At 43.8% G+C, this 25,398-nt stretch overlaps 2 protein-coding genes across 2 annotated transcripts; one reads left to right on the top strand and one right to left on the bottom strand.

Annotated features, from left to right (window-relative positions):
• LOC101157879 (neuronal acetylcholine receptor subunit alpha-10-like) lies at positions 1–8,896 on the bottom strand. Its single transcript, XM_011483838.4, has 6 exons — positions 8,738–8,896; positions 2,645–2,790; positions 2,423–2,577; positions 2,108–2,354; positions 1,739–2,024; positions 1–925 (listed from the first exon to the last, which is right to left on the bottom strand). Exons 1-6 carry the CDS (start codon positions 8,793–8,795, stop codon positions 186–188), a joined length of 1,632 nt encoding a protein of 543 aa, XP_011482140.1. The 5' UTR covers positions 8,796–8,896; the 3' UTR covers positions 1–185.
• A 7,229-nt stretch (positions 8,897–16,125) lies between these two features.
• On the top strand, positions 16,126–24,265 carry siah2l (seven in absentia homolog 2 (Drosophila)-like). The gene is made up of 3 exons (XM_023962690.2): positions 16,126–16,649; positions 22,295–22,474; positions 22,983–24,265. Exons 1-3 carry the CDS (start codon positions 16,131–16,133, stop codon positions 23,352–23,354), a joined length of 1,071 nt encoding a protein of 356 aa, XP_023818458.1. The 5' UTR covers positions 16,126–16,130; the 3' UTR covers positions 23,355–24,265.
• Positions 24,266–25,398: the final 1,133 nt, after the last annotated feature.

Here is a 25,398-nt window from a genome sequence, read left to right as displayed (position 1 = left end):
TGAACCAAAATCAACACCCCAACCTTTATTTAGACGTGTGCATGCAAACATCTGGGGCTGTTAGTTTCAGCCCACTGTGACTTCACCATTGTGTTCACACGAAGTGGCTCTGGAGCAACTACACAGCAAAGGTGAGAGGACTAAAGGTGAAGGTCAAACCAGAGAAGAAGTCCTGCTCAGCTACCTCAAATGGCTTTTCCCAGGATGAGGACGCTCATAAAGAAGAACAAGATGAAGAAGAGCCACATGAAGAAGCGATCCATCACCTTGGCAACCTTTCTCCACTCTGTGATGCGCAGCTGAGCAACCCGCTGGTCCTGGTACGAGCTGGCAATGAATTCCACGTTGCTGCGGAGCCGCTGGTGCTGGCACACGCACTGGGTTCTCACCAGAATCTCTCTCCGGTTCTGCTGAGCTCCACCTTCAACATCGCTCTTTTCCTCTGCATGTTCTCCTGCGGCAACTCCTCCCGCACTCATACTGTTTGACTTCTCCCCTTCCTTATGGCCTCCAGCAGCTCCTCGCTCTGCAGAGTGGTCAATGGTCACAAACAGATCTTCCTTCCAGATCACCTGCTTGGTTAAGTCCTGCTCTGTGCTCAGGGACACCCCTGTGTTGTCCTCTTCCACCTTCCCTCTCCACACCTGTCCATTTCTGTCCCAGTTGGTTCCTGTGGTTCCAGCACCAGCTGACGGAGCATCAGACTCTTGCTGAGACAAAGGCTGCTTCAGGGACGAGGCCCGGGACAGGCAGCTGTCTCCAGCCTCACGGAGGAAGCAGATCCGAGCCAGGAAGTTGAGTACGAAGCGCTGAGCCCACTGGGGGACAGGCCGGGCCTCTGAACCACAATGGTGTATGTTCATGATGAAAATGGTGAGAGCCGTGGATGCAGTGACCATAGTCATGGTAGCGATGTAGTACTTTCCTGTTGGAGAAGGACAGACGGTTCAGGTTCAAGACCCCAATGATCCCGCTTGGTTCCTAAAAAATAATTCCTATTTGGTGAAAAACCTGGGGAACACCTTAATGTCGGCTACAGAAGTATTGTCCAGTCTTCAGCAGCTGCTGCAAGCAAACAGGCTAATTGCTGGTCATTTTGTCCTTCAAATGCTGTGATGCTCCCTGTGACCACTGCCCCTCTATAGCAGCTGCTGGTGGGTTTTGCGGCCCCAGGAGCCCATGACTCTGTCAACTGATACCAATGTGAGTTTCCTTTATGTAAGAATAAACAAATATTTTGAATCTGCTTCTGCAGCTTCTCTTCTCTCCAACAATTCACTGCACCTCAGAATGATACAAAGGACTTTTTAGCAGCAGACATTCCCCTACTTTTTTTTATAACCACTGTTTCTTTTAATTGAGGCTGTCAGTTTTTTTTAGGGATGTCCCGATCAGATCACGCGATCTGAAGTCTTGCCCGACCACATGGTTCATTACTCCATCGGAAATCGGATGTTGTCACCTGATTAGTATCGGGCATTTAATTTGTTCTTATCATGATCAGATTATCAAGATGATTATTCCAGATAAATACTCTACTAGAAGGCTGCATATCATGAACTGATCACCAAATTTTATTGCAATGCTAGTTTGAGCCGGAGGCACACAAAAAGATTTCAGCTACTGGATTATCTCAACGCAAACAACAACCTACAAAGGTATCTTAACACAAAAAAAGATTACGTTTTTGAGGATGAAGGCTGCTGAACACACAGCAGGACAGAAGTCTGGAACTCACCGATGAGCGGGACGCTCTCAGATGGCGGCATGCTCTCTGCCACCAGCAGCTGAAAGACGGTGAGAGCCAGCAGCACCGTCACACCGAGGGATACTTTTTCACCTGAGTCAGCCGGCAGGTAGAAGCCCAGCGGAGCCAGGAAGGAAATCATCATGCAGGGGATGAGGAGGTTAAAGATGTAGAAGGAGGCTCGTCTCTTCAGGTTGAGCGTGAAGGTGATGTCTGGATATGGATCAGAGCAGCAGCCGTACAAAATGACGTTCTTTTTGGCTGGCATGCCCAGAACCTGAGGAAGATTCAAATCAGTTCATAAAAAGAAGGGTTGTTTTTTTTTATTCGTTCTTTTGTGTAGTAAATTTGACCTCTGACCTCCCACTCAACGTTGGGGACAAAGTCAGACAGATCTGCACTGTCCAAAGCATTGAACAGGTCCATCTGGTTGCCATTGTGAGTCCAGGAGCCGAAGGTCAGATGACACTGCTGAACATCAAACGGAAAGAAGGCAACATCTACAGAGCAGGAGCTCTTGGTTATGGCTGGCTGGTCCCACATGACCTGGCCGTCGTTACGGAGCACAACGTTGGTCTCCATGGAACTGGAGAACTCATCATTCGCACTGCGAGGGAGAAGACGGGCTCAGAAGAGGAGTTGAGGAAGATTCAAGGATCAGAAAGCTTCTCTCACCTGTTATACAGGACAATGTCTGGCCTCCAGACAAGGCTGCTGGGTATGCGGATAGTGTCAAGTCCATCATAGTCCTCTTTCCTCCAGCTGAGGAAAGCATCCATCCACACCTGACGAATCCACAGGTAGGTGGTGAGGATCTGGTTGCGTTCATCCTGCGGAGACAACAGCAACTTTAGTTGAGCGTTTGGAGTAAACTGTGTGTTTGCATCGCCTGGTTACCATGTCGATGATCTGGGAGAGCGTGATCTGCAATGTGACGTTGATGATGTTGTCGGTGTCCTCCACCGGCCGCAGAGCGCTGGTGTAGTTGGAGAACAAATCGTTCAGCAGCTTCTGAGCGAAACGTCCCTGAGCAGCTGAGCAAACTGTAGAAGGAAGAGGGGTTGATGCATTTTTCAGGTGGCCAACTAACTTTATTCTCACTCCTTACTGCAGCGCCACCTTCAGGGCAGCCACAACACAGTTACCAGTTTGGCAGTTTCAGTTGTCTCTGAAACTTCCTGTTTTTGACAGCACTACTTTTTTATATTTTGATCCATCACTGCAGATCGTCAAACATTGACGGCGATGCTCTGGTGGACTCAGCCTCTATCGTTGCTGCCAAACTGAAACAAGGACTGAGTCTAAGGATACGGGCTGTGGGTCCATTTAATATCCTCATCAATACGACTATCAACCATCCATTGGTTTGTTAAATTTTCATTGTCAAATTGGGTTTGTTTCTAGAAAAAAAAAATGTTTTCCCATTTATTGTTTTAAGGTGGAACTTCTATTAATATTGTGAAAAAACCCAGCTAGTGTGGAGCGAGGACGGGGGTACAAACTGAACAGGTCACCATTCTGTTGCAGGGCTACACACTCACACTCACATGCACACCTAGGAGTAATTTAGATTCACCAACTAACATATAAAGCATGTTTCTGGACTGCTGGATGAAGCTGGAGTTCCCAGAGAAAACCCACACATCACCAAGAAGAACAAACGCCACACAGAAAGAACCCAGTTGGGATTTAAACCAGGACCCTCTTGCTGAGAGGCGAGAGCATGAACTACTACTACTACGCCCCTTAATTTTGTCTTTTGAAAATGTAAAATAATCTTGTTTTCAAAGCCTCCTGACAACACTCATACTTTTGTCATGACTGTCCAGTTACATGTCATATTCATACCAGGTGTTTCATCCACTAGTCTTTGTTGAATGTGTGGTATTTCTGCAGACACGTTTGTGTCACACACACATGAACAAAGAAGTCTCAGTTTAATTAACCTGCAGACACTCTTGTCCTCCTTCAGAAAGCAGCTCAAAGATGAAATCTCTAAATCCTGTTGCCAGATGCTGTAGTTTTGCTCCTTCCTCTCCTGTGAAACAGTCTGCCTGTAAAAATTCTGCGGTTAGTCCGGCTCTTTGTTGTCTTCTCATCTGGAGGATCGTATTGAAAGAGCTGTTTCTGCCTGTGGATTTTAGGATTCTGACAGTTGCTGGTTCTGACGCTGCCTTTACCGCATTCTGCTGTCATAATGACCTTTAGATCTGCATCAGCTGATGCTGGACTGATGTGTTGCTGCATCTCTTCTGATGCAGCTACATTTTATTTAACATCCAGATGTTGTCTAAATGTCTTCGTGCTTACAGCTGTTCTTATCATTGTGGGAAGGAAACTTTCAGGTCCTTCAAACAATTCCTGCTTGTTCTCTATGTTTTTCTCCCCTTTACTAGTTGTGAAGTATTGAGCTGTAATGTTATTTAAATGAGGTACAGGGTTTGAAATCTAGTATAAACCTTTGCAACCATCTTATTTGTGTATTTACCAGCTGATTAAGACCTAACCTCACAATTTATTAATTCATGTTAAGAGACTTTATTTAATGTTTAATGTTAATGTTATATAATGTTCACAAATTCAAGTTGAACATGTGCTTTGTGTATTATTCCAATAGTAATGTCATATTTTGGGTCCAGGTTTGGTGGTCAGTGAGATTTGTCTCATCAGCATGAGGGTGTTGTGGTGTAACTGTAAGATTTTAAATGACAGCTAAATTAACAAGAAATAAAGGAATTAAGAAAAAGCCTGTTTAGAAAATCAGATGAGTTCAGTCAGGTGGGTGTGTAAATATACCACAAACAATGTGCAAAGACGATACTAAAAAGGTTCAAAATGTCGAACTGTAAGAACTTTGAACCCAGAGAGACTCATCATAAACTCTGTTTCACAGAAGATACCATTAAGATGATAGACATAAACATGTTTAGAGAGGTTTTATGAAGTCTCACATATCTTATGAAACAAATTAAAGATGGAGCTAAGTTCTGTGGTAAAGAAATTATCACCAAACTTGTTTATTTGGATAATAGTAGCGGTCATGTTTTTGGTTTTCTTTTTTTCAGTCACACCACTTTAAGGTTCATGATCCACAGCTGTCTTCAATTCAGTTACCCTCAGCCTATTTAAGTGTCTTGGTTTCTGTTCTCTTTTGTCAGGTCATCTGCTCTGTTGTATCACCGGTTTGTTTCTCCCCGTAGTTTTGTCATGTTTGAGTTTGTTTATTAAATGTTTTATTTCCTGTCACCAAGCATGGTCTCCTGCATTTTGGGTCCTCCACCACCAGTTCCTGACAATTTCCTGTTTAAGTTCAACACTGCGAGCTCTGACACAAGGGAGATTACACAATCCTGAGTGAAGTCGGGTTGATTGCTCCTTTAGTTTACTCATTGTATGCTAATAATGTAAAGTTTTTTTTATTATTTTACATTCTAGTCATTTTATTTCATCTTCTGTCTGTCTAAATGATAGTTCATGTATTTCACTACAGATGTGACGCGAAGCTGCTGAAAAGACAGAATGAGGCAGAAAAACAACTGAACTTATCTTTATATTTTTTGTTTATTAATATAAACAATGGAACATTTGTTTTATGAATGCATATATAAGTTTTTACTGTTGGTGTTTTTGGAGTCGTCTCAGGTGATTGTTATTTAATACTTGTAAATTTTATATTCACAAAATTTTTTTTTCAAAAATCAGACTTATGTTTCACAAGATGAATGTTTAACTCACCTAAATTCATGAAACATAAAAATACAAGAACAATTTTTACTTTTTTTATTTTTTTACTTTTTTTTCTGGATGATGCAGATTTTGTGTTGAAATTTTGTTATTAAAAAACACAAATTGAAACCTGGCTGATGAGTTTAAACCAAAGCTCGTGTCTACTCTGTCCTGGATCAATATGTACACAGTGTGCCCCCCCCCCCCCTCCCAACAACAACAATCTAACAGGTTTAACGCACTCTGAACAAAAAAGGAACGCTGTCCGCTGGCTGACCCCCAGATGACGACGGGAGTGAGTGAATATGGACGGCAGAGTTTTCTGAACAAACATGGACATGCTGGAATCAGACACTACTGCAATCATCTGCTGGTATCATTTGCCCGCAGGAGGATCCCAAAAGCATTAACACTGTGGTGTGCAGAGGGGGACGGGGCAGCTTTGAGCTGACTTTTTAACAATTCAAATTGCAGTTGTTCACTACACTTTCTTCCATTTAAAGACAATGAGATGATGACGTACTGAAAATCAAAGCTACGGTACGATAAGGCTCCAAGTGGAAATGCCTAATACTCGGATAGACCCAGAACAAGCAGCACTAAATTACTGCAAATGATGACACACCTGAAAATGGTTGGAAACACATAAGAACATTTGAGAACACCTGGCTTTTGTGAAACACAGAAAAGAACATCTGTGAACACCTGAAAACATGTTTATCTGTGTATACTTGAGAACACCAGTGAGCAACGCAGAACAGGGGTGTCAGAATCCAGGCCTCGAGGGCCGGTGTCCTACATGTTTTCCAACCAACCTGCCTTTGAAGCTTCCTTATTGGCTAAACACCCATCAAGGTTATCAGCAGCAAAAAAAAGGCAGGGTTTCTGGAAAACCAGCAGGAGGTTGGAGTTTGATCCCCCCTGCCCCAGAACACCTGTGAGCTTCCAAGAATTCCCCAAAACATCTATGAAGGCCCAAGAACACCTGCAAACATCCAAGAATACCAGAGAACACCTGTGAACACCTGAGAATGGCTATGCAAACTCTAATACACCTGTGAACATCCAAGAATGCCTAAGAACACCTGGAAACACTTAGCAACACCTGTGAACGTCTAAGAAAACCTGAGAACACCTGAAAACACAAAAGAATACTTCAGAACACCTGTTAACACCCAAGAATATCCAAGAAAACCTGTGAACATAGAATAAGACATTTTTACACCAGAGAACACATGAAAACATTTCTTAACACCTAAGAACACCCAAGAATATCTGAGATTACCTTATAACACCCGTGAACTTCTGAAAGCACTACAATTGAGAATATCTGAGAACATGGAACTACCCAGGACACCTGAAAAAACTAGGAATATCTAGGAACGCCTGAGAACACTTCTGAAAACACATGAAAGCATACATGAACATCTGAAAAAATATGTGAATACCTGAAGAACACTTCGGAAAATTTGAAAACACAGATGAACACTTGGGAACACTTGTAAACACACGAGAACATGTATGATCATTCAGCAGACCTTGCTTATTACAAGCTGATCGTGTAAGGCAGGAAACATTCTGAGAAGACTCTAGAAACATGCCATTTGTCTGACAAAAGTTAGTTTTAGTTTTTGTGTTTCTTACTTTGATATGGTGCTTAAAAAATGCTCTGAGCTTGACATTTCACTAACCATAAATACTGACATTTTTCTCACAAAAGATTTGAAAAATAAGTGATTGAATAAATCGAGCTTTGGTGTCTTTTTACATTTTTTGTGTGAGATGAGGAAGACTGTTGACCTTCAGTGAAACCAGGTTTGTTTTTCTGCATTTAAAGCATCAAAACAGTGATACAAGCCTTGTTCAGTTGTCTTCTTAGGAGCCAATAACTCTGGAAGCATGTCTGCTGGATTAAATGTACCTTTGAAAAATGTGGGTGGAAGTGGAATTAGGCTCGTGTTTGGGCTGCATGTCTGGCCTCTGCGCTTTTGAAAGTGGTTGAAGAAAGACAGCCGCAGCTAAAACAAACGCATGAAAAGTCATAGTCTTTCATTACTGCCAAATGCTGACAGCAGAACTTTTAACATCATTTGTTGGTTCTCCAGCCAGCATGAGGACCTGAGATGTGGCGCCCAAGACCTGCCTGTACTTCAGCCAAACTATTCCAGAGCAGATTTCCATCAGGAATGTGAGGCTGCATGAAATCTGTTGATGGATGAAAGTCACATTTAGCAGTACAAGAAAGAACATCTGGGAATCTAAAAGATAGATCATTTCTTCACGGAGATTCCCTAATTTGGTGTTTTGATGGTGAGGAGGACCATGTACTCTACAGGTCATGCTCCGATCTGCATGTATCAACACAGTTAAGAGCCTCTTCAGCCTTTGTGAGGTTTCTTGGAAGCATAATAAGACCTAACAAATGGCAATGGTGGCGGAGCAGCACACGTGTTTGTGACTGACAGATCAGGCGCACTTGATTTTTCCCATCCAAATCTTCTCAACAAATGCAAACATTTCTTCTCAACACATGAACATTAAAAAACAATGTTTTCAGATGAACACAGGCTCTTGACATAGATGTTCCAACAAATGAGACCTCTTTATGAACTAATGTTACTAAAGATCACAGATGAAGGTTTTAAAAAAGGTCATAACTGTGTCTGATCAACACAGGGGTATTTCTGAAGAACACAAAACATTCTGATAAAATGTTTGAACACACTCATTCATTTGAATGAGAAGGTGTGTCCAAACTTTTGGTCTGTACTGTACAAATAACTCTCAAGAACACATTGATGTTCTATACTGAGGCTTGAATGTTAATGATCAAGAAATGACTGTTCTGATAAACATACAAACGTGTCTAAATAACACATGGATGTTCTTGATGAACCCACAGTGCATGATGCCTTTCATTAAGTAGGTATTCGAACCTCCCTGGGTTTGGTTTGAAAATCCTAAACAAGATCCACGCGGCTTTTTTTCAGTTCTTGGTATCAATCTAAAAACAAAAGGTAATATTTTTCAGGACTAAAGAATGATTCAGTGATGAAATGTAGATTGGAAGTTGCGTTAATTTGCAGCAGCTATCAAGCTGCAGGTATCAGTCAAATGGCATCAGTTTAATTTTAAGTCTTGTTACACTCAAAAATGTTCATCTGACATTTCCTAACAATAAATGTGTGGACCTGCAACCACACCTCCACCAGGCAGAGTCCAACACGCTGCTGAAAATATTTAAGGAAGAAAATGTATTTTTACCTGAAAGGAACAAGGGGAGCAAAAGGAGCACCATGGATCTGCTGCAGAGGATCTTCATCTCGCTCTGGAAACCCTCACACTCACTAAACAACAGTCGATTGTAGCTGTGATCACACGAGGCAGGAGAGGGGAGCACTGTGAGGGGGAGGGAGGGAGGGAGCTGCTGATGATGGGGGTCACTGTGTTTGCTGCAGTGTGGTGGTCTCTGATGTATGAGGGGTCGTTAGTGCCACGAGGCGGCAGGCTGCGCTCCATGTTAGGATAGAAGGGTGGGCTGCAATTTGCAGCAAATCAGAAGCATTTACAGCATGTTTGACTCATTATGAAGGGATCCAAAAACAGATCAGTCCTTTAGGAAACGATTCAATTTCACATCAGTCACCAGTTGGATAGCGAAGGATATATCAAGATCTCCCAACAACTAGAAGCCACAGATCCTTGTTTGGTGGAAAATGCATAATGTTTGATGAAACTGGTGTCTGCTCAGCACTCCAAATGGGAACCAGCCCACTAAGGTCCACCACAGACTAGGAACGTTCACCACAGATGATGAAGTTACACCAGAAATTAAAAAGGTGCACCGTGCTACAGACTTCACAACAAGCTGTACAGGTCCACTGCAAACTTCAAAAAGTCCAAGATAATGGTTCAACTCAGAGATCAGCTCAGCAATCGATCTTAGCTGGGCCTGTTGGATGAAGCAGTGCATGCACTTACAGCCACACCTACAGGAAGTGAGCTCAAAGAAAAAAAATGATAACCAAATACTAATACGTGACGTGTGCAAGTGATGTGCAAGAGTACTGGAACTTATGTTAGGTGAGTGGAAGCTTCTTCCTCACAGAGTCACAAGGTTGCTAGAGCCTATTCCAGCTAATGTCGAACAAAGGGAGGGTGGAAGGAGAAGATACAAATTAAAGGAGCGGGGATTGTTCCTCTGCTCTCAATTCAAATATATAAAAACATCATGAATTTTGGGAGGAGCACAAACTGTAACAATGAAAATTTCATCCTTGTTAGATTTGAACTCCACTTGCTGATCACATCGTCAACAAGTCACTACCAAAGCTGAGCTGCTAGTTGGTTCATGCAATGCAAATATTTGCCCAAGTTCAGTTTATTAAACTGGGGAAAATTTGCACTGCCTCTCAAATATTTTGATGTGTGGCAAAACTTTTGATGTGCCACACAGCCTGAAACTTAATGCCGCGCCGTTTTTTGAAGTTATATGGAAGGACTTCTCAGTGCATCTTTACTTTGACTTTACATTAACCTTTTAAGACCTGGCGTCCACATGCCATCACATTTTGGGTTATATTTCCCCAGTAGTCAATTTTTCTTACTTGGGGCCCTGTGATTACGCATGTAGAGGATCAGCTGAAATAATAGCTAAGGTCTAAAGAGGATTAAACTGAAAATGCTAGTAGTACAAATGGCATTCATTGAGAACCTAGCTTGAAATTTCAAAAGTGACTTCAGATCAGCCCAAAATGAAGCATTAGGTCACATGACCTAACTTTGAAAGGTTCTTCCTGCCCTTTCTGCTAACTTTCTACTTGTCATTATGTCAGACGTTTAGTTTATTCTCTGCTTTGTTTAATGATACAATTGCAGGTGTAGTTTGTTGGCAAGGTTAGAGGCAAAGCTCATGAAACGGAGCTCTGCATTATTGAGAACCAACCTCTAGTTAGTCAGACTCTGTTAGCTTGTGCCTTGCTGTCTAACTCAGCCAGTCCTGCAAGGAGACATTGCTAGAAGATCAGGTGAAGCTTCTGTCCACATTTCAAACCTCTTTTCTCCACTCAGTGGTGCCCCATTGAGAAATAGACCCATATCCAGGTAACACTGTGGCTGTGTCTGATTTCATGGTCATTGGTCATTACATAAGCTGCATTTACACTGCAGTTCTTGATGCCCATATCCGATTTTTTTTAAATCTAGTGCTCTAGTCCCGCAATGGGTTTGTAGTAGTTAGGCATTAAGGTAGGGAATTCAGACACAGCCTGTCATATCACGTTGACAACACACAGTTCCATCATCCAAAGGTTGCCAGAGTTGACGTTGCTTCAGCAAGTACATTTTTGAGACATTTTTGGAGACTTAAAAGTCTTTAAAGCTTTAATATGATGACATCTTTAGCTGTCCTTCAAAATCTGGATGTCCAAGTGGCTCCAGAAACAATGTTGACATTAAAAGCTGCTGAGGAAAACCTGGTCTTTCACCTGGATGTCGCAATATCCATCTTACTCTAGATGGTGCAGCTCTCATTTCCAGAAATATGGACCATTTTTTTAACCACTTAAACTGTTGACTAACCAGGACTGAAAGCAGGAAGCAGTAAAAGTCTTTCTCATTTCTCCTTCTTCTGCCATATGTACAATAACCCCCCAAAACTACAAAACTCTATCTGCCCTCAAGTAACAAAAAATGTATGAACACAAAGTAAAATTTTAAAAAGTTGGTTCAAAAATGTGTTTTAATAGTAATAAGTTAGTTATTTAAAATATCTCAACAATAATGAATGCTTAAACTGTAGAGAATAACAAAATAATTGAAGGTGACCAATTGAAGATCAGATGTCTGTCCTCAAAGTGTCTGCTACTGAAGGGTTTGATAACTAATGACCAAGTTGATCTGTTCTGTCTGACAGAAATCTGACTGCAGCAGCAAGATGATGCTGGAATGAATGAATCATCTCTTCGCCGTTTTTTTTAAACTGAACAATCCCAGAAAGGGGAGCAGGGAGTCCTGCAGTTTATCAATCAGATCTACTTATCAGTCACAGAGCAGCTCTAACTCATTTGTCAAAAAACGTGTTTCTGTCCTGCCAGATGTTCATCTTCATCTTCTTCTGTTTTGTCCCTTTCGGGGTCACGGGGCTGCCGGAGCCTATCCCAGCCGCTTGTGGGCGAAGGCAGGGGACACCCTGGACAGGTCGCCAGTCTGTCGCAGGGCTCCTGCCAGCTCATCTATTCAAAATATCTGAGTTTACTTTGGCTGAATATACAGCAGCTGACAGAAAAACTAGATCAACTCAATCCATACCATAAAATGCAGAGACTGAATTCAAGGAAGAAATACTCCTGAAATCCTCTTTTAAACCAGCTACCAGTATGATTGAGAACTTTTTGGTTTTTCTCCTGTTGCTGATAGTTTTTTAACATCTGTGTGTTCGACATTAGATATTGAGTACCCTCTTTAAAAAAGAAAAAGTCAAAAAGCTTTTCGGTTGAATTCAAAGGTGACTGAAACAGATCTGCTGAAGGTAATCTCCTCATGGCCGCAGACTGTTGACTTGTGTTTGTTCTTCCTCTTTTGGACCCTCGGTGCTGCAATTAACAAGACTGATCAGAACATTTTATGGCAGGACTGGAACATGAGAATTAACAGTGTTTTGGTGTGGAGTTTGCATGTTCTGTTGTTTTCTCCAGACACACAGTCCAAAAACATGCTTCACAGGTTGATCAGTGTCACTAAATCGTCCCTAGGTGTGAATATGAGTGTGCAATTGAGTGACTTGTTCAGAGTGTACCCCACCTTCACCCAACAATAGCTAGGTTGGCTCCAGCAGCCCCATGACCCCAAAAGGGATTCAGGAGGTTCTGAAGAAGGCGGATGGAAAAATGGCTTATGTTGTAAATAAAACATAAAGTTGACATTTTAAGAGCCTGACAGAATTAGCTGAAGGTTCAGCCTTCCTTTCTCTAAATGGAGTTTATTTTTGTGACATGATCTCCATCCTCAGGTGGTCTGCTCATCTGGGTGGCTCCATCGCAGAGAGGAGGGGTTGTGTGAGGAGCAGCCGTTCAAAGCCAGGCCTCTGCGGGTCTGCTCGAAGCTGCAGCCACAAACCTTCATTAAACAGTGAATAGTGTCAGAGAGTTAGAACAGATTAGAGGATTAACAGAAAATTAATTGAGTGGCAGAAAAAGTGGAGATGAAAGCAGCGGGTCACAAATCACACACTCCCCAATTTGTACTCTTTAATGATTTTTTTTTTTTTTTTTTTTTACTGAAGAGTTTTTTTCAACAGCCTGCTGCCTGACACTAACATCTGCAGGTGTAGCAGCTACATCCCTGGTGGTCCTTTTGTCTTTATGCACATTTGAACGAGGAAAAGGCTGGAGGAGCTGCAGCCTGACTTTCACGGCACGGTTCTAAGAAAAACAATGTGTCAAAAGTCCTTAACTACTCACTACATAGTGCACTATATAGTGTGTTTGCCATTTTGTTGAGCTGTCTCAATTAACAATTCCAAAATCCAGTGCCCTAAAAATTTCCCACAAGTCTCTGCAAAAAAAATGTGTGTGCATTGATGCTCAATAAATTGGTGAATATATCCCACAATGCATTGCGTTTTCAAAAGTTTTTCATGTGAAAAAACAAGTATTTAAATTTTATGTTATTTATTTTTAAACATTTGGTTCGCTTTAAGTGAACCAGAGTTTGTTTTCCCCGATAATATGGAGAAAATTTTCAGTCTAAATATACCCAAGCAGAACTTGGTCCAGGACCAGGAACCGCTCTCTGACCCATCTATGGAGGTGATCTTGGTTCGTTTCCAATCAGACTGAGCTTTGGTTTGTTCTGAGATTCCTCAGTCTGAATACAATCCGTTCCCGGAGCGGTACAACTGAACCAGAATGACCACCATAGCCGGTGGTCACATGATGTAAACACTGTGAGAATGTTGCAACAGAAAAATATAAAATCAACAATTGTCATGTTATCAAAAATGAAAAGAGGGTGCAACTGTGTATTTCTCAAAACATTTAGTCTAACATCCCTGAAAACACTTCTTTTATGTGGCATCACATTTGCCGCTTAAATAAGAAAATAACGTAGTGAGCATAGTGCCTGAAAATCCTAAAATCCAGGGTACAAGATAGTCCCACACTATATAGTTTTTTAGTAGTTAGGGATTAGGAAAGGAATTTAGACATAGCCTACAACGCAGTGAACATTTGATTTGAATTTTTGATTTGAAATGGTTTATTTCAAGAAATTAAAGCAAGAATAATGCACAAAACGATACAATCAGCGGTCATACATTCATACATGTACGTATCAAACTTGGGATAATTAGACATTAAATCAAAGATTGCTTGAAAGGGAGTCGAAGGAAGCAAAATTATATAATCCCACCCCTGTTCTACCGTAACCACTTTTTAGTATTCGGTTCATAACTTTTATCAGACAGAATTAAGAATCTTTAATTATCAATAAATCACATGACAAAGATGAACTCAGTAATTATTATGTAAAAATAGACATAACTCTATTTTAGAAATCAACACAGCAAATGCAGATCAAAAGTCAAAAATATGTGTAGATTATTTTTAAGTAGAAAAAAAATCATGAATCAATTTTTGAGGCAAGTGAAGTGATATAATTATAAAGCTATCCCTTTAACCCCTTCGATTAAGCAATTTTATCGTCATAATTATAAGGTATTGATGTGAAATAAAAAAGGATCTATATACAGTCCATTGTCCAAGGTTGGTAAATCCATATTCTGCTGCCTGATTGACAGCCGTCCTTCTGGGTTTAACATTTTTTGTAGGTTCTCTTTGCTGTAAGGTGTAACATGTTGCTTTTCCTTAAGTCCAGAAACTGCAGATGGGAGTTAAAGATTTGTTCTGCAGTCTGTCTGCAGGTTCAGGCTGTTTTCTGTAAGGGAGGCGTCTCTGGTTGCATCACTCTTAGAAAGGGATGAGCTGCTGATGCTCAAAAAGTTGAAGGAGGCTCAGCCTTCAGACTTTGTGTTTGTTTGCAGCAAACTGAACTTTACTGAGTCCCATTTACACGCTTAGCAACTAAAAAAGAAGTCTTGCTTGTTCAACTAACAGCATGGATATAAAGAGAAAACACATAGGCTACAGACCATGCAGTGATCTCCAACCCTGTTCCTCGTGAGCTACTGCCCTGCTTGTTTTGCAGCTAACCCTGCTTCTGTAATTATTGGTCACCCAGATAGGGTGTGTTCAGTCAGTCAGAATCTGGGCCCACTCAATCCAGCTAATCAGGGTTGGAGATGCCTTATAAGAACTGGACTGAGTGAGTGTGACGTCACCCATAGAAAACGGCTTACTTCTGGAGTCAATTCTGGAGTCAATTCAGCCACCAGTTTTTCGCGATACAGACGCCACCATGCTGGAACCAGAAATGACCAGTAAGCAATGATTGGTCCGAATCGGTTTGAGTCTTGTATCTATGACAACCACTCTTTCCAATAAGGAGCGAGCTTGTTGAAAGTCTGCATCCCTTCCACTAGAAAGCGGGCTTGGGATAATCTGTCAATCAGATATATTGAACATGTGACATGAGACCACATGCTTTTACTGAGGACTCTGACTGGTCAGTTTATAACTTGAATACCTTGCAATAAAGAAACAAAAACATATTAAAAAGGTGGCAGCCATAGAATGATTAATCTGACAAATAGAATGACAGAGTATTTATTTTTCTAAAGAATCTGTGGTATTTTGTCTTGTTTTTGAACCAGCGGGTACTTCCTGTTTGGAACACGAAGGGGGATGGGTCACTCAGTACATATCATTGACGGTTTAATATGACAGGATGGATTGCATGTGATGTCACTCATAGAAAATGTCTTATTAATATTAATATCATTATTATAATTACTGACTTATTATTCACTTAATGTTGTGCTTTTCTAAATAATTTAAATTACATGTCAAAGAGGTCTAAAACTTATAAATGTTTAAAAATTATTTTTTTAAATTCTTTGTAATAATTGTTTTATTTGTAAGAAGTCCTGCAACTAGAAAGCGTTGTCATGTGGGCACCGACGACCTCACCAAGGTGGCGTAGCACTCCGCCACCATTGGCTAGGCTTCCGAAGTGGGCGTGTCTCCTCTCGCAATATAACTCATTGGTCCATGTCCAGTCAATAATACAATCACACACCCAGACAAATTGTAACAACCCAAGCAGGCAGAGAAGCATAATCTCTTTTCTAGATTCAGGGCCTATTTATTTGAAAACCACTTAAACAGTCAAACAGCATGGAGGTCACTTCTGCTCACAACGCCCTCACTCATGGTGAGGAACTTTACACCCAAGATTCCCCACTTCCCATGAGCCTTCGGAGCTGAAGGCAGGGCTAACCCCCAGGTCGCCACACTATATACATGCACACACACAAACTAATAATCACGTGCACACAAACATCAGTTAATATTTTTTATGCTTTTTTAAAAGCAGTATTTTTATGATCGTCCTGTTCTCCTTGGATCTTTTCTCCTTCAGCGGTTTTATTTAATATTTTTGGTCTCCAGGAAAAACATTCGTGTGAGGACACGCCTCCAGAGCTTGATTGGCTGACGCTCCTGCCATTCAGTCAGGAAGCAGCCAATGACAGCGCGCGGTCATGGTACAAACCGACAGCCGCCATGTTGGCTCTGCTGGGTCAGGTTGTGAGCGGCAGATGACAGAACCTCCGCTTCGGCCGCTCGTCGGACTAGGACCGCAGCTGGGAGCCATGAGCGGTCCGTCCTCAGCCGGAGCCGGAGGACTCGGGGCCGCGAAAGCAGGCGGGGGGAAGCACGGAGCCGCTTCAGCCGCCGCAGCTGCTGCCGCCGCGGCCGTGGCCGCCGGCGCCGGTGTGGGCTCTGTGGCCGGGTCGGGCTCGGCAGCATCTTCCTCCGTCTTGTCTCTGCCCGCAGCCGGCCTCCCCGGGCAGCCGACGGAACTCACGGCGCTGTTCGAGTGTCCCGTCTGCTTCGACTACGTGCTGCCGCCCATCCTGCAGTGCCAGTCGGGTCACCTGGTCTGCAACCCGTGCCGGCAGAAGCTGAGCTGCTGTCCGACCTGCCGCGGCCCGCTCAGCCCGAGCATCCGTAACCTGGCCATGGAGAAGGTGGCGTCCACCCTGCCGTTCCCCTGCAAGGTGAGCCGGCCGCCCAGCCCACAGTTCGGGTCCGCAGCGGTTCTGCAGTATCAACCAGCTTCTCTTTGTGGTCCAGTCGAACTTTTCTGAAACTCAGAGGGCAAACAGAATGACACAGAGGTATAAAACGTAAACAAACGAACCATCAAACTGAATGTTGCGTTCACTGTCTGAGATAACAGTAGGACATGTCAGTTTCAGGTTTTAGGAACCACAAACAATGGACCTATATTCTCTGACGTCACTTAAAAGATTACGAACGGAATTAAAGTGAGAATTCCTCCCCCCACTTCAATTTTTTGAGCATCTCCATTTGGCACAAAGTCAAGGGATAGATAAATCCACAAGTGACCTAAAACTATCTGTAGTTTAATAAAAGGCACCCTCACCCCATACCGACATTTCTGTGTAGGATGTCAGAAGGTCATTTCTGCTGTCATGTTGGATTTTTGTAAGATGGGAGTTGATGGGAAACCAGCCTGCTGTGGTCATTTGAGGAACTGCAACCTTCCCCGGACTGGCATTTAGGCACAAAAGGTAGGGGGGTCTAGGTGGGAACAGGGGCGTGGAACGCCGTGTTCCCCCCAGACGTTGTACCTAAAACAGCGGCTCAGGTTCTGTCACGGACTCGTTAAAGTTAAATGAGGGGATCAGAGCTGAAAGGTGAGTCTTGACCTCACCTGATCAGGAGGAGGGGCTGAGGGAGGACACCTGATGCTTCAAGGTGAAGACACCCTCTCTGCTGCATCAAGGCTCACACCTGAGGCAGAAGCACGATCAGGAAGTCAAGGGCAGATGTTTTAGATGACGGAGGCCTCGCTCTCACAGGTTTAGTTCTCTGGTCCGACTTAATTCAGGAATTTGGATAAGATGTTTTGATCTGGATCATGGTGAACGTGTGCACATGTCTTGTAGTTGTAGAGCTTTACTGTAGGCCCTGGTCCGTAAGGTTCTGCTTTGAGCCTTGTTCTAGCTGTTCTGCTGTGAAGCTTCTTAAACCAAACTATCTTGAAGTTGCCTCTGGATGGGAGTTTGTGCTTCACACCTCAGGTTCTTGAAGCCTTCAGGTTCAGACAACAGAGTGTTCTCTTTGTGTTTGTTTATGATGTATTTGGTCAGTTGCTTTCATTTTGGAAAAAGTTCCACCCCTTAAACGGTCTACGCCCATCATTCTTCAATCTAACCAATCAGAAGTGGTTATCGTCTTCACTTCCTCGTTCCGTGGCTCAAAGTCTCTCAGTTCCAACAAAAACATCCCCTCAAGATCGAGTTTAGCGCTGTAGCTTCCCATGGGATCCGGTGTTAGATCATTTTAAAAGTGAATAAAATAACAAAGCTTGGAGACGCTGGTCTGTCCGGCATCGATACCGCAGCACTACATCTCCCATGATTCATTGGGTTAATGTGACAGCATCTCCTCCGGTGCTGCTGTTAACTGGCATGAAGCAAACGCAGAAATCTGTTCCGTTCTAACGGTTGGAGAATCTTCTTGCTAAAATCAGAGGTAAAGGTTTGTGTTGGAGCCCAAGGAGTCATTAACGGCCAGAGGTTCCAGTCTTTTTAGTCTAAAGTCATCTTTAGATCAGAAACAGCTGCTTTCTAATAATGTCTGTTTGAAAGACAATTTCATATTCAGACTTCAGTCACTTTTCAAAAAAAAATCTAAACGGCAAAAAATGTTTGTTTTTTTATCTTTTAAATAAATAAAACCTTTTTTTTTAATTTATTTAGACAAAACAATTGTGCTTTTTTAAAGTTCCAATTTAACTTATAACCCTGAATATAGTGCTATAGTGTTTTTTTATGAATGTATTCATGCTGTGGTTACATCATTTACAGTTGCTCTTGCACAAAGGAAATGAACAAAATATTTAATGAATTAACCCTGTTTAAAAGGAACGTCGTGGTTTTATTATTTTTTTTTTTACATTTTACTAAATCGTATCTTAATAAACTGGAGGATACAACACTGCTTGAACATCCCCATACAGCCTTTAGTTGAAACAATTAAACTATCCCAACTTGTGGAAAAATCTGTTGCAACTTCAAGCGTTTTGTGCTGCAAGTGTTACAAAATGTGAATACAAGATCCTGGAGATCCTGTGACTCTTGGTTTTGGTCGAGGTATAGTGACCCATTGCTCAGAGAAGGTTAAAAAACTCCGTTTTAAGGGCGTTCTGTGCAGCGACGTTCGGGGGGGTCCAATCTGTGTGTCCTGCCCGTCTCCTGAGTTCCGCGTGCACACATGTGGTCACAGTGGATCCCACAGACATCTTATGAAAATCAGGCGGCCGAGGGCGGGGCTAAACCTAATCACCAGGTTATTGCTGAAGACAGAGGAACACATCTGCAGTGAACAGGACTGTAGCTGTAGGGCACAGTGCTGCCCCCGTCTTTGGGGCAGTGCCATTAGAGTTCAGGGTGGGAGCCCTGCATAATTTTGGGTGACGGATGTTGAGGGGGGGGTACCTTTGCCCCTCCCTCCCACTGCAGCATCTGTACACGCACGTTTTACTGCTGCAGCGTCGACGGCTCACAGCTGACGGAGCAGCTGCTGCCCCCCCCCCCCCCGCAGCAGCAGGAGAGCGGGACGGGCGAGCTTCAGCTGCATTCGTGTCTGTTTCCATCCATCACTGCCGGCTGGTACGTGCGCACGCATGCATGTGCACGGTCCTTGTGTTGGGTCAGTGATCATCCGCTGGTTGATCTCCTGTGGATGATTCGTCTTAATGCGTTAAATTGAGTCTGTTTATTCTCTTTGGTGATGCCTTCTGGAGCGGCTGGGAAACTTGAGCTGCAGCATCATGTGGACGTTGTTTTGTTTAAAGTTTGATGTCAGAAGGAAAGCATCTATAAATCTAAGCTTCAGATGTGAAAGAGACGATCAGATTTCTGGAAGGTGATGGTCCTCCAACGTCTGATGTTCCTTTTCTTTGGTGATGGAACCAGCAGAACACCAGCCGCTCCTTTTCCATCTGTCTTTGAACTCGCCAGCTGCTATGCAGCAGTATAAGGAGACTGACCAGCCTGCATGCTGCTCCTGAATGCACCGTGCGGTTTCTGTCTTCAGGTTTCTGAAGCTTCTTGGTTTTAACCGTTTGGTCTCTGAGCTCAGAGGCGAGTAATATGATGGTTCATGCAGAAACCAAACTCTGTCCATAAGTAGACCTAAGACAGCTGTTGGGGACAAACCCAGTGGACGCTCACGGAGATCAAGCACGTCTGTCTCTGGTGGTCCGTTTAGTTTGAATGTTTTACAGTTTTTATCAAAGTGTTGTAAGTTTTCTTCTGGTTCTTTAGTTGTCTTGTTCTTTTAGTCATTGTTCCTTTTGGTCCGATGGTCTTTCATGTTCAAGTCAGTTCCCTTCTGTTTCTTTCCCAAAATCAATTTAGCTAGTTTGTGATGTTGATTCCCAAACCTGATGATGATGATGATGGTTGGTTGACCCGACTCCCTTCTCCTGGGGGGATGGGGGGGGGGGGGTAGCATGTACATCCGGGGAAATCCCTTTAGACTTGAGAAAAGGCCTCCACCTGTTTCTCCTCTGCATCTCACCAGATTCCTCAGCGTTGTTGATGTTAGGTGGGTTAGTAATTGATCGAGGTTTGACCTTTATTCCGGTTATTGTTGATCCTAAAGTTCTGATCTTGGTCGTTCAGGACTTTAGCGATCGTGTTTTGTTTTTGTTGGTTCAGAGCTCGCCGCTGTCTCGCCTCCTCCAGCATTTCCTGTGTGCATTTCTGCTGGATCTTCATGAATCTCTTCTCCTCCACCAGGAAATCGAGTGATTCCTTCTCTTCATTGGCTGGGCTTTTCTTTTAGGCCATGGTCAAAATCACCTTTCACAATCATTTCACTTTAGGTCTGGCTGGGATGTTGTGTTGTTTGTGTGTTAGTTGGCGTGTTCTTGCATGTGCACGCTCAGCCTTTTCTGAGGTCGCCGCGTGAACTATGTTTCAGCTTCACGTATCGCCGGTTGTCGTGCGCAAGCGCCCTTATGTTGTGCTCCGCCTCTTGCCTGCCCCTCCTCCGGGAGCTGGCTCCGTGGCGCTGCCTGCTGGGCTGGCCCCGCCCCCGTGGACTTGCTCCATTCGGTGCTGACGGGCTGACTGCCAGCACCAGCCAGCAGGAGGTCAAAGACCGAACCCGGCACCCCGTGGGACGCAGCACAGCGCTGCCGGGGGGGCAGGTGAGTTCTGCACTGCACTTCCATGCGCCCCCTGCTGGTGTCCACAGGGATCAATGAAGTGAGGTGTTGGATAAAACCCAACTGTTCATGCAGACTTTAGCCTGAACTCTTGATTTCCTCTAAAGTCAGATGTATGAAATGTAGCAGAGATTTAGCTCCGTCCTGCAGGAGTCTGATCCTTCCGTCTTTTGTTTTCCTCTTTTCACTGCATCCGTGTTCCACTGTTGAGCTGCAGTTTGACATGAGGAACTGAGCGGACAGTCATGACAACAACTGCTCATTTTCCAAGCCAGAAGTAATACGACTTGATCTCTGAAGCTCCGCCTTTCGCTCCTTGTGGGTGCCGCCCATTTCATGATGTCATCCTAGAGTCGCCCTCGGCAGTGTGTCTGGGTGTCTCCCACGAAAACAAACAACATCCAAACTTTTGCAGAGATGAGTGTGCATATTGTGCATAGAAAAGGAAAGCGTTTAGCCGATCACTGCTAGCTCTGGAGAAAGTGGGTGTGTGTGTTAGTCTGGGGGCGGGGCTGGCAGCACAGACTCTTCCTGGAAGGGGCGGTTCCTCTCTGTGTGACATCACAATGTGAGGAACCTGCTCGTTTTGGTGGGTTGGGAGGGGCTGATGCTCAGAGAGCACGTTTTTAGAGGAATGATCAGAAATACATGAATGGATCAAAAAACCACTTTGGGTTGTTTATAGTGAGGAATGAACATTAGAAAACACGTAAAAGCTCAAAAGGTTTTGCATAGTATTGGCCCTTTAACTGGTCTACAGAGGCTGACTTCCTCTCAGAGCTCTCAGCTGATTGGTTGATTATTTGATCTGCTGCGTTGGGTGGTTCAGAGCTGGAGTTTGTGCACGTGCAGTCGTACACAGAAATGACTGCCGTGCAAAAAGCTTCTTGTTCCTTTAAAAAATGACACCACATCACTATTTCCTCATCTCAAAGATGGAAGCGTTGACTGTGGTTACCGTGGCAACAGTGTGCAATATGTCAGTGGAGTGGGATATTTTCAACAAAGCGAAGTTGGAGTTGCAATGCATGGTGGGAAACTGGAGTACACTTAAATGGATTCTGGATGTAATGGCCTTTGTCTTCAGGTTTCAGGAGGATAATTAGATTAGATTAGATTAGATTGTTATTTTCAGATGTTTTTCATGAGTCATCTTAATTTTTCCATCCAGCATGTACAATCAAGTACATAATGTATGATGGGATTGAATTCTTACACTTTAAGATCTCAGGATCATTTCTACATTATGACTAGATGTGGTCGGTATTTTTCTTTTGTCTCCCGATATTTAAAAATGAGAAAAATGTTGTGAAATAATCAATAGTTGGTGAAGTGCAGCAGCTGCTTATCTGCTGATGAACATCTTTCCTGCTCCTTTGCTCTTCGCCGGGGCTCCTGATGTTGGCGTCCAGCTGACGCCCGCTCTGTTTTCTGCAGTACTCGTCTGCCGGATGCCTGCTGTCTCTGCACCACAGCGAGAAGCCTGACCACGAGGAAGTGTGCGAGTTCCGGCCGTACACCTGTCCGTGTCCAGGAGCCACCTGCAAGTGGCACGGCTCGCTGGAGGCCGTCATGCCTCACCTGATGCACGCCCACAAGTCCATCACCACGCTGCAGGTCAGAACCGTGTGCAGATCCTGGTCTGAGAACTCCTGATGCTTCTGTCATGTCTTTTTAACGTGAGAATCCCTGACTCAGCATTAGCCTGAAGGAAGAAGAGACCAGATCTTCATTGTTCTTAAAGGTCACATCAGACCAAAACGTACAGCAAGTTCCTCCTTCGTGGTGATTCATGAAGGAGGACTTCCCTGTTTGTTTCCTCAGGAACCATCTTTCTGCCATTTACCTGCTTAACCTTCTATCTGCTGCACTAATCTGAAGCAGCAGATGGATCTGGTCACCATCTGGTTCTGGGTCCTGTTTAGTTGAGGTTCATTCAGAAACCTGCCGGACCTAAACCGACAGGAGCACGTCTCCCTCGAGGAGCAGATGACTGCAGATCAGCTGAAACTCCTGAAGCTTAGAACTTCCTCAGAAAGGACAGATTGTTCCTCATGAAGTCTGCTTCAGGATAAAGGTCTCCCATGCTGAGTCCGTCGTCTTCTTTCTTTCTTCCTGTCTGCAGGGAGAAGACATTGTCTTCCTGGCGACAGACATCAACTTGCCGGGCGCCGTGGACTGGGTCATGATGCAGTCGTGCTTCAGCCATCACTTCATGCTGGTTCTGGAGAAGCAGGAGAAGTATGAAGGTCACCAGCAGTTCTTCGCCGTCGTCCTCCTCATCGGCACGCGCAAACAAGCTGAGAACTTCGCCTACCGCCTGGAGCTCAATGGCAACCGACGCCGGCTGACCTGGGAAGCCACGCCACGCTCCATCCACGACGGCGTGGCAGCCGCCATCATGAACAGCGACTGTCTGGTGTTCGACACCTCCATCGCTCACCTCTTTGCAGACAGCGGGAACCTGGGCATCAACGTCACCATCTCCATGTGCTGACGAGCGACAAAGTCCAGCTCTGCGGCGCCACCGCAGACGTCATGACCTGACGCCGCTGATGAAGACGAGCCCGGTTGGATCAGCGCACAGATCTGTACACGGATGAGAGTGCACGAATGAGCGTGCACGTCAGTTCTGAACAGAGAGTGGAAGTACTTGCTCCATGACAGAGCCGCACAAAGCTCCACCTTAGGGTCCAAAACCGCCTGAGCACCGATCAGGGCAACCAGAACCGTTCAGACCCACAAAAGGACCACCTCAGTCAAGTGTCCTGCAGTCTGAATCAGCAACCTGTAACCATAGCAACCCTAAAATTATTATGCAAATGATGCCACGTGACGTCAACAGGGGGCGCCAGTGCATCAAAGCAGCTCAGGTTTTCGAGGTAAACTCCGCCTCCTCAGATTTCCCGCAGCTGCACTGAATGTTTCAGCGGCCGAACCGGAGGTTGCAGCGGCATTAAAGGGTGTTTGGCCCTGCAGACGCGCCGGAAGAATCCGTTAGGTTTCTTCCACGGTTTCAGACATTTTCTGGCGATTTCTGCTTTTTCAGATTTCCTTGTACTGTTGGATGAATTCCGAACTAAAGTCTGTGTGATCAGACAGACGATTATAAAATGTTTCTTTTCACTTCTGATTCATTTCTTTGTTTCTCTTCTTTTAATATCAGTTTTCTTGTACCTCATGATTTTAACTGGGAAGAAGGCGGAGCCTGTGTTTATGAAATAATTCATTCCTTCATGTCTGTCTCATAAACCAACCCTCTGTTGGATTTGATGAACCGATGTTTTGTAAGTGCAGATGGACTGAGCAGCAGCAGGCGGTGCTGTTCATGAGACAAAAAGCAGTTTTCCATCTGAGGTGCTGCATGTTTGACTCAAAGCAGCTTATAATAAACGTTTTTTTACTGTGGCTTCATGAATGAAAGCTTTCATCAAGAACTGTTGTCTGTATCCCTTGTGCTATCCTAGGCACTTTACCATTATCTAGACCAATGTTTTTCAACCAGTGTGCCGCGGCACACTAGTGTGCCGTGGGAGATGGTCAAGTGTGCCGTGGGAAATTGCCCTCATTAACTGATCTAAAAACTTTTCCCATATCCAGGATTTCAGCTCTCTGTTCATCCAAACAGGCCCTGATAAAACACTGAGGAGTTAGGAATATAAAATATTGTTAAATACTTTTTCTTTGCGTTTATTTTATCTTATTAAAGACATTTTGATAAGAATGACATTACCGCGATTCAGCTGCAGCTTCGGCTGTATTTTGGAAAAGTCCCGCCCTTTTAACTGTCTCCACCAATCATTCTTGGGGGGCTGAATCACATGTCATCAGTCTGACCAATCAGAAGTGCTTAAAGTCTTCACTTCCTTGTCCCGATTGAGCTCGTAAAGTCGCTCAGTTCTAACAAAAATTCCAGCTAAAGCTCGTCTTTAGCGCTGTAGCTTTCCACAGAATCCGGTATCAGACCGTGGAACAAGTGAACAAAACAATGAAGCTCCGAAATCCGATCTCCGGCCGTTTTATGCACTACATCTCCCATGATGCATTGGGTTGTGAGAGTGACAGCGCACAAGGAGATCTGTTGTTAAACGTCTTGAAACCAACGAACACACATCAAACTGTTTTTAAATCTTCTAACTTAACTTTTATTGCATCTTTTAGGAAAAAAAACAGCTGCAGTTTCCAGCTTTTTCTGTAACAATTATCTCAAAAATGCATGTGAGACTGTGGAGGGAGGGGCTGTAGATCAATAAAGACTGAGTTTCTCCTTTTTTTTTAATTTTTGAATGCTGGTGTGCCGCGGAATTTTTTTTTTTAAGGTTAAAGTGTGCCGTGGCTCAAAAAAGGTTGAAAAACACTGATCTAGACCCACTAGACGGTGCTCTGAACCTTTTTTCTTCAATGATTTGTGATCTTCACTGGTGTCCATGGATTACATGAAATCTTTCCACCTTTATCCACCTTTGTCATGGTAGGGAGAACACGTCAATGTAAGGGTGGGGTCATCTAAGATAGCACAAGGGGTATGAGCGAGTGAGTGT

This window comes from Oryzias latipes, chromosome 14 (genome assembly GCF_053564925.1).
Source record: "Oryzias latipes strain Hd-rR chromosome 14, Olatipes_Hd-rR_3.1".
Classification (NCBI taxonomy): Eukaryota; Metazoa; Chordata; class Actinopteri; order Beloniformes; family Adrianichthyidae; genus Oryzias; species Oryzias latipes.
This window is presented reverse-complemented; position numbering and strand designations above follow the sequence as displayed.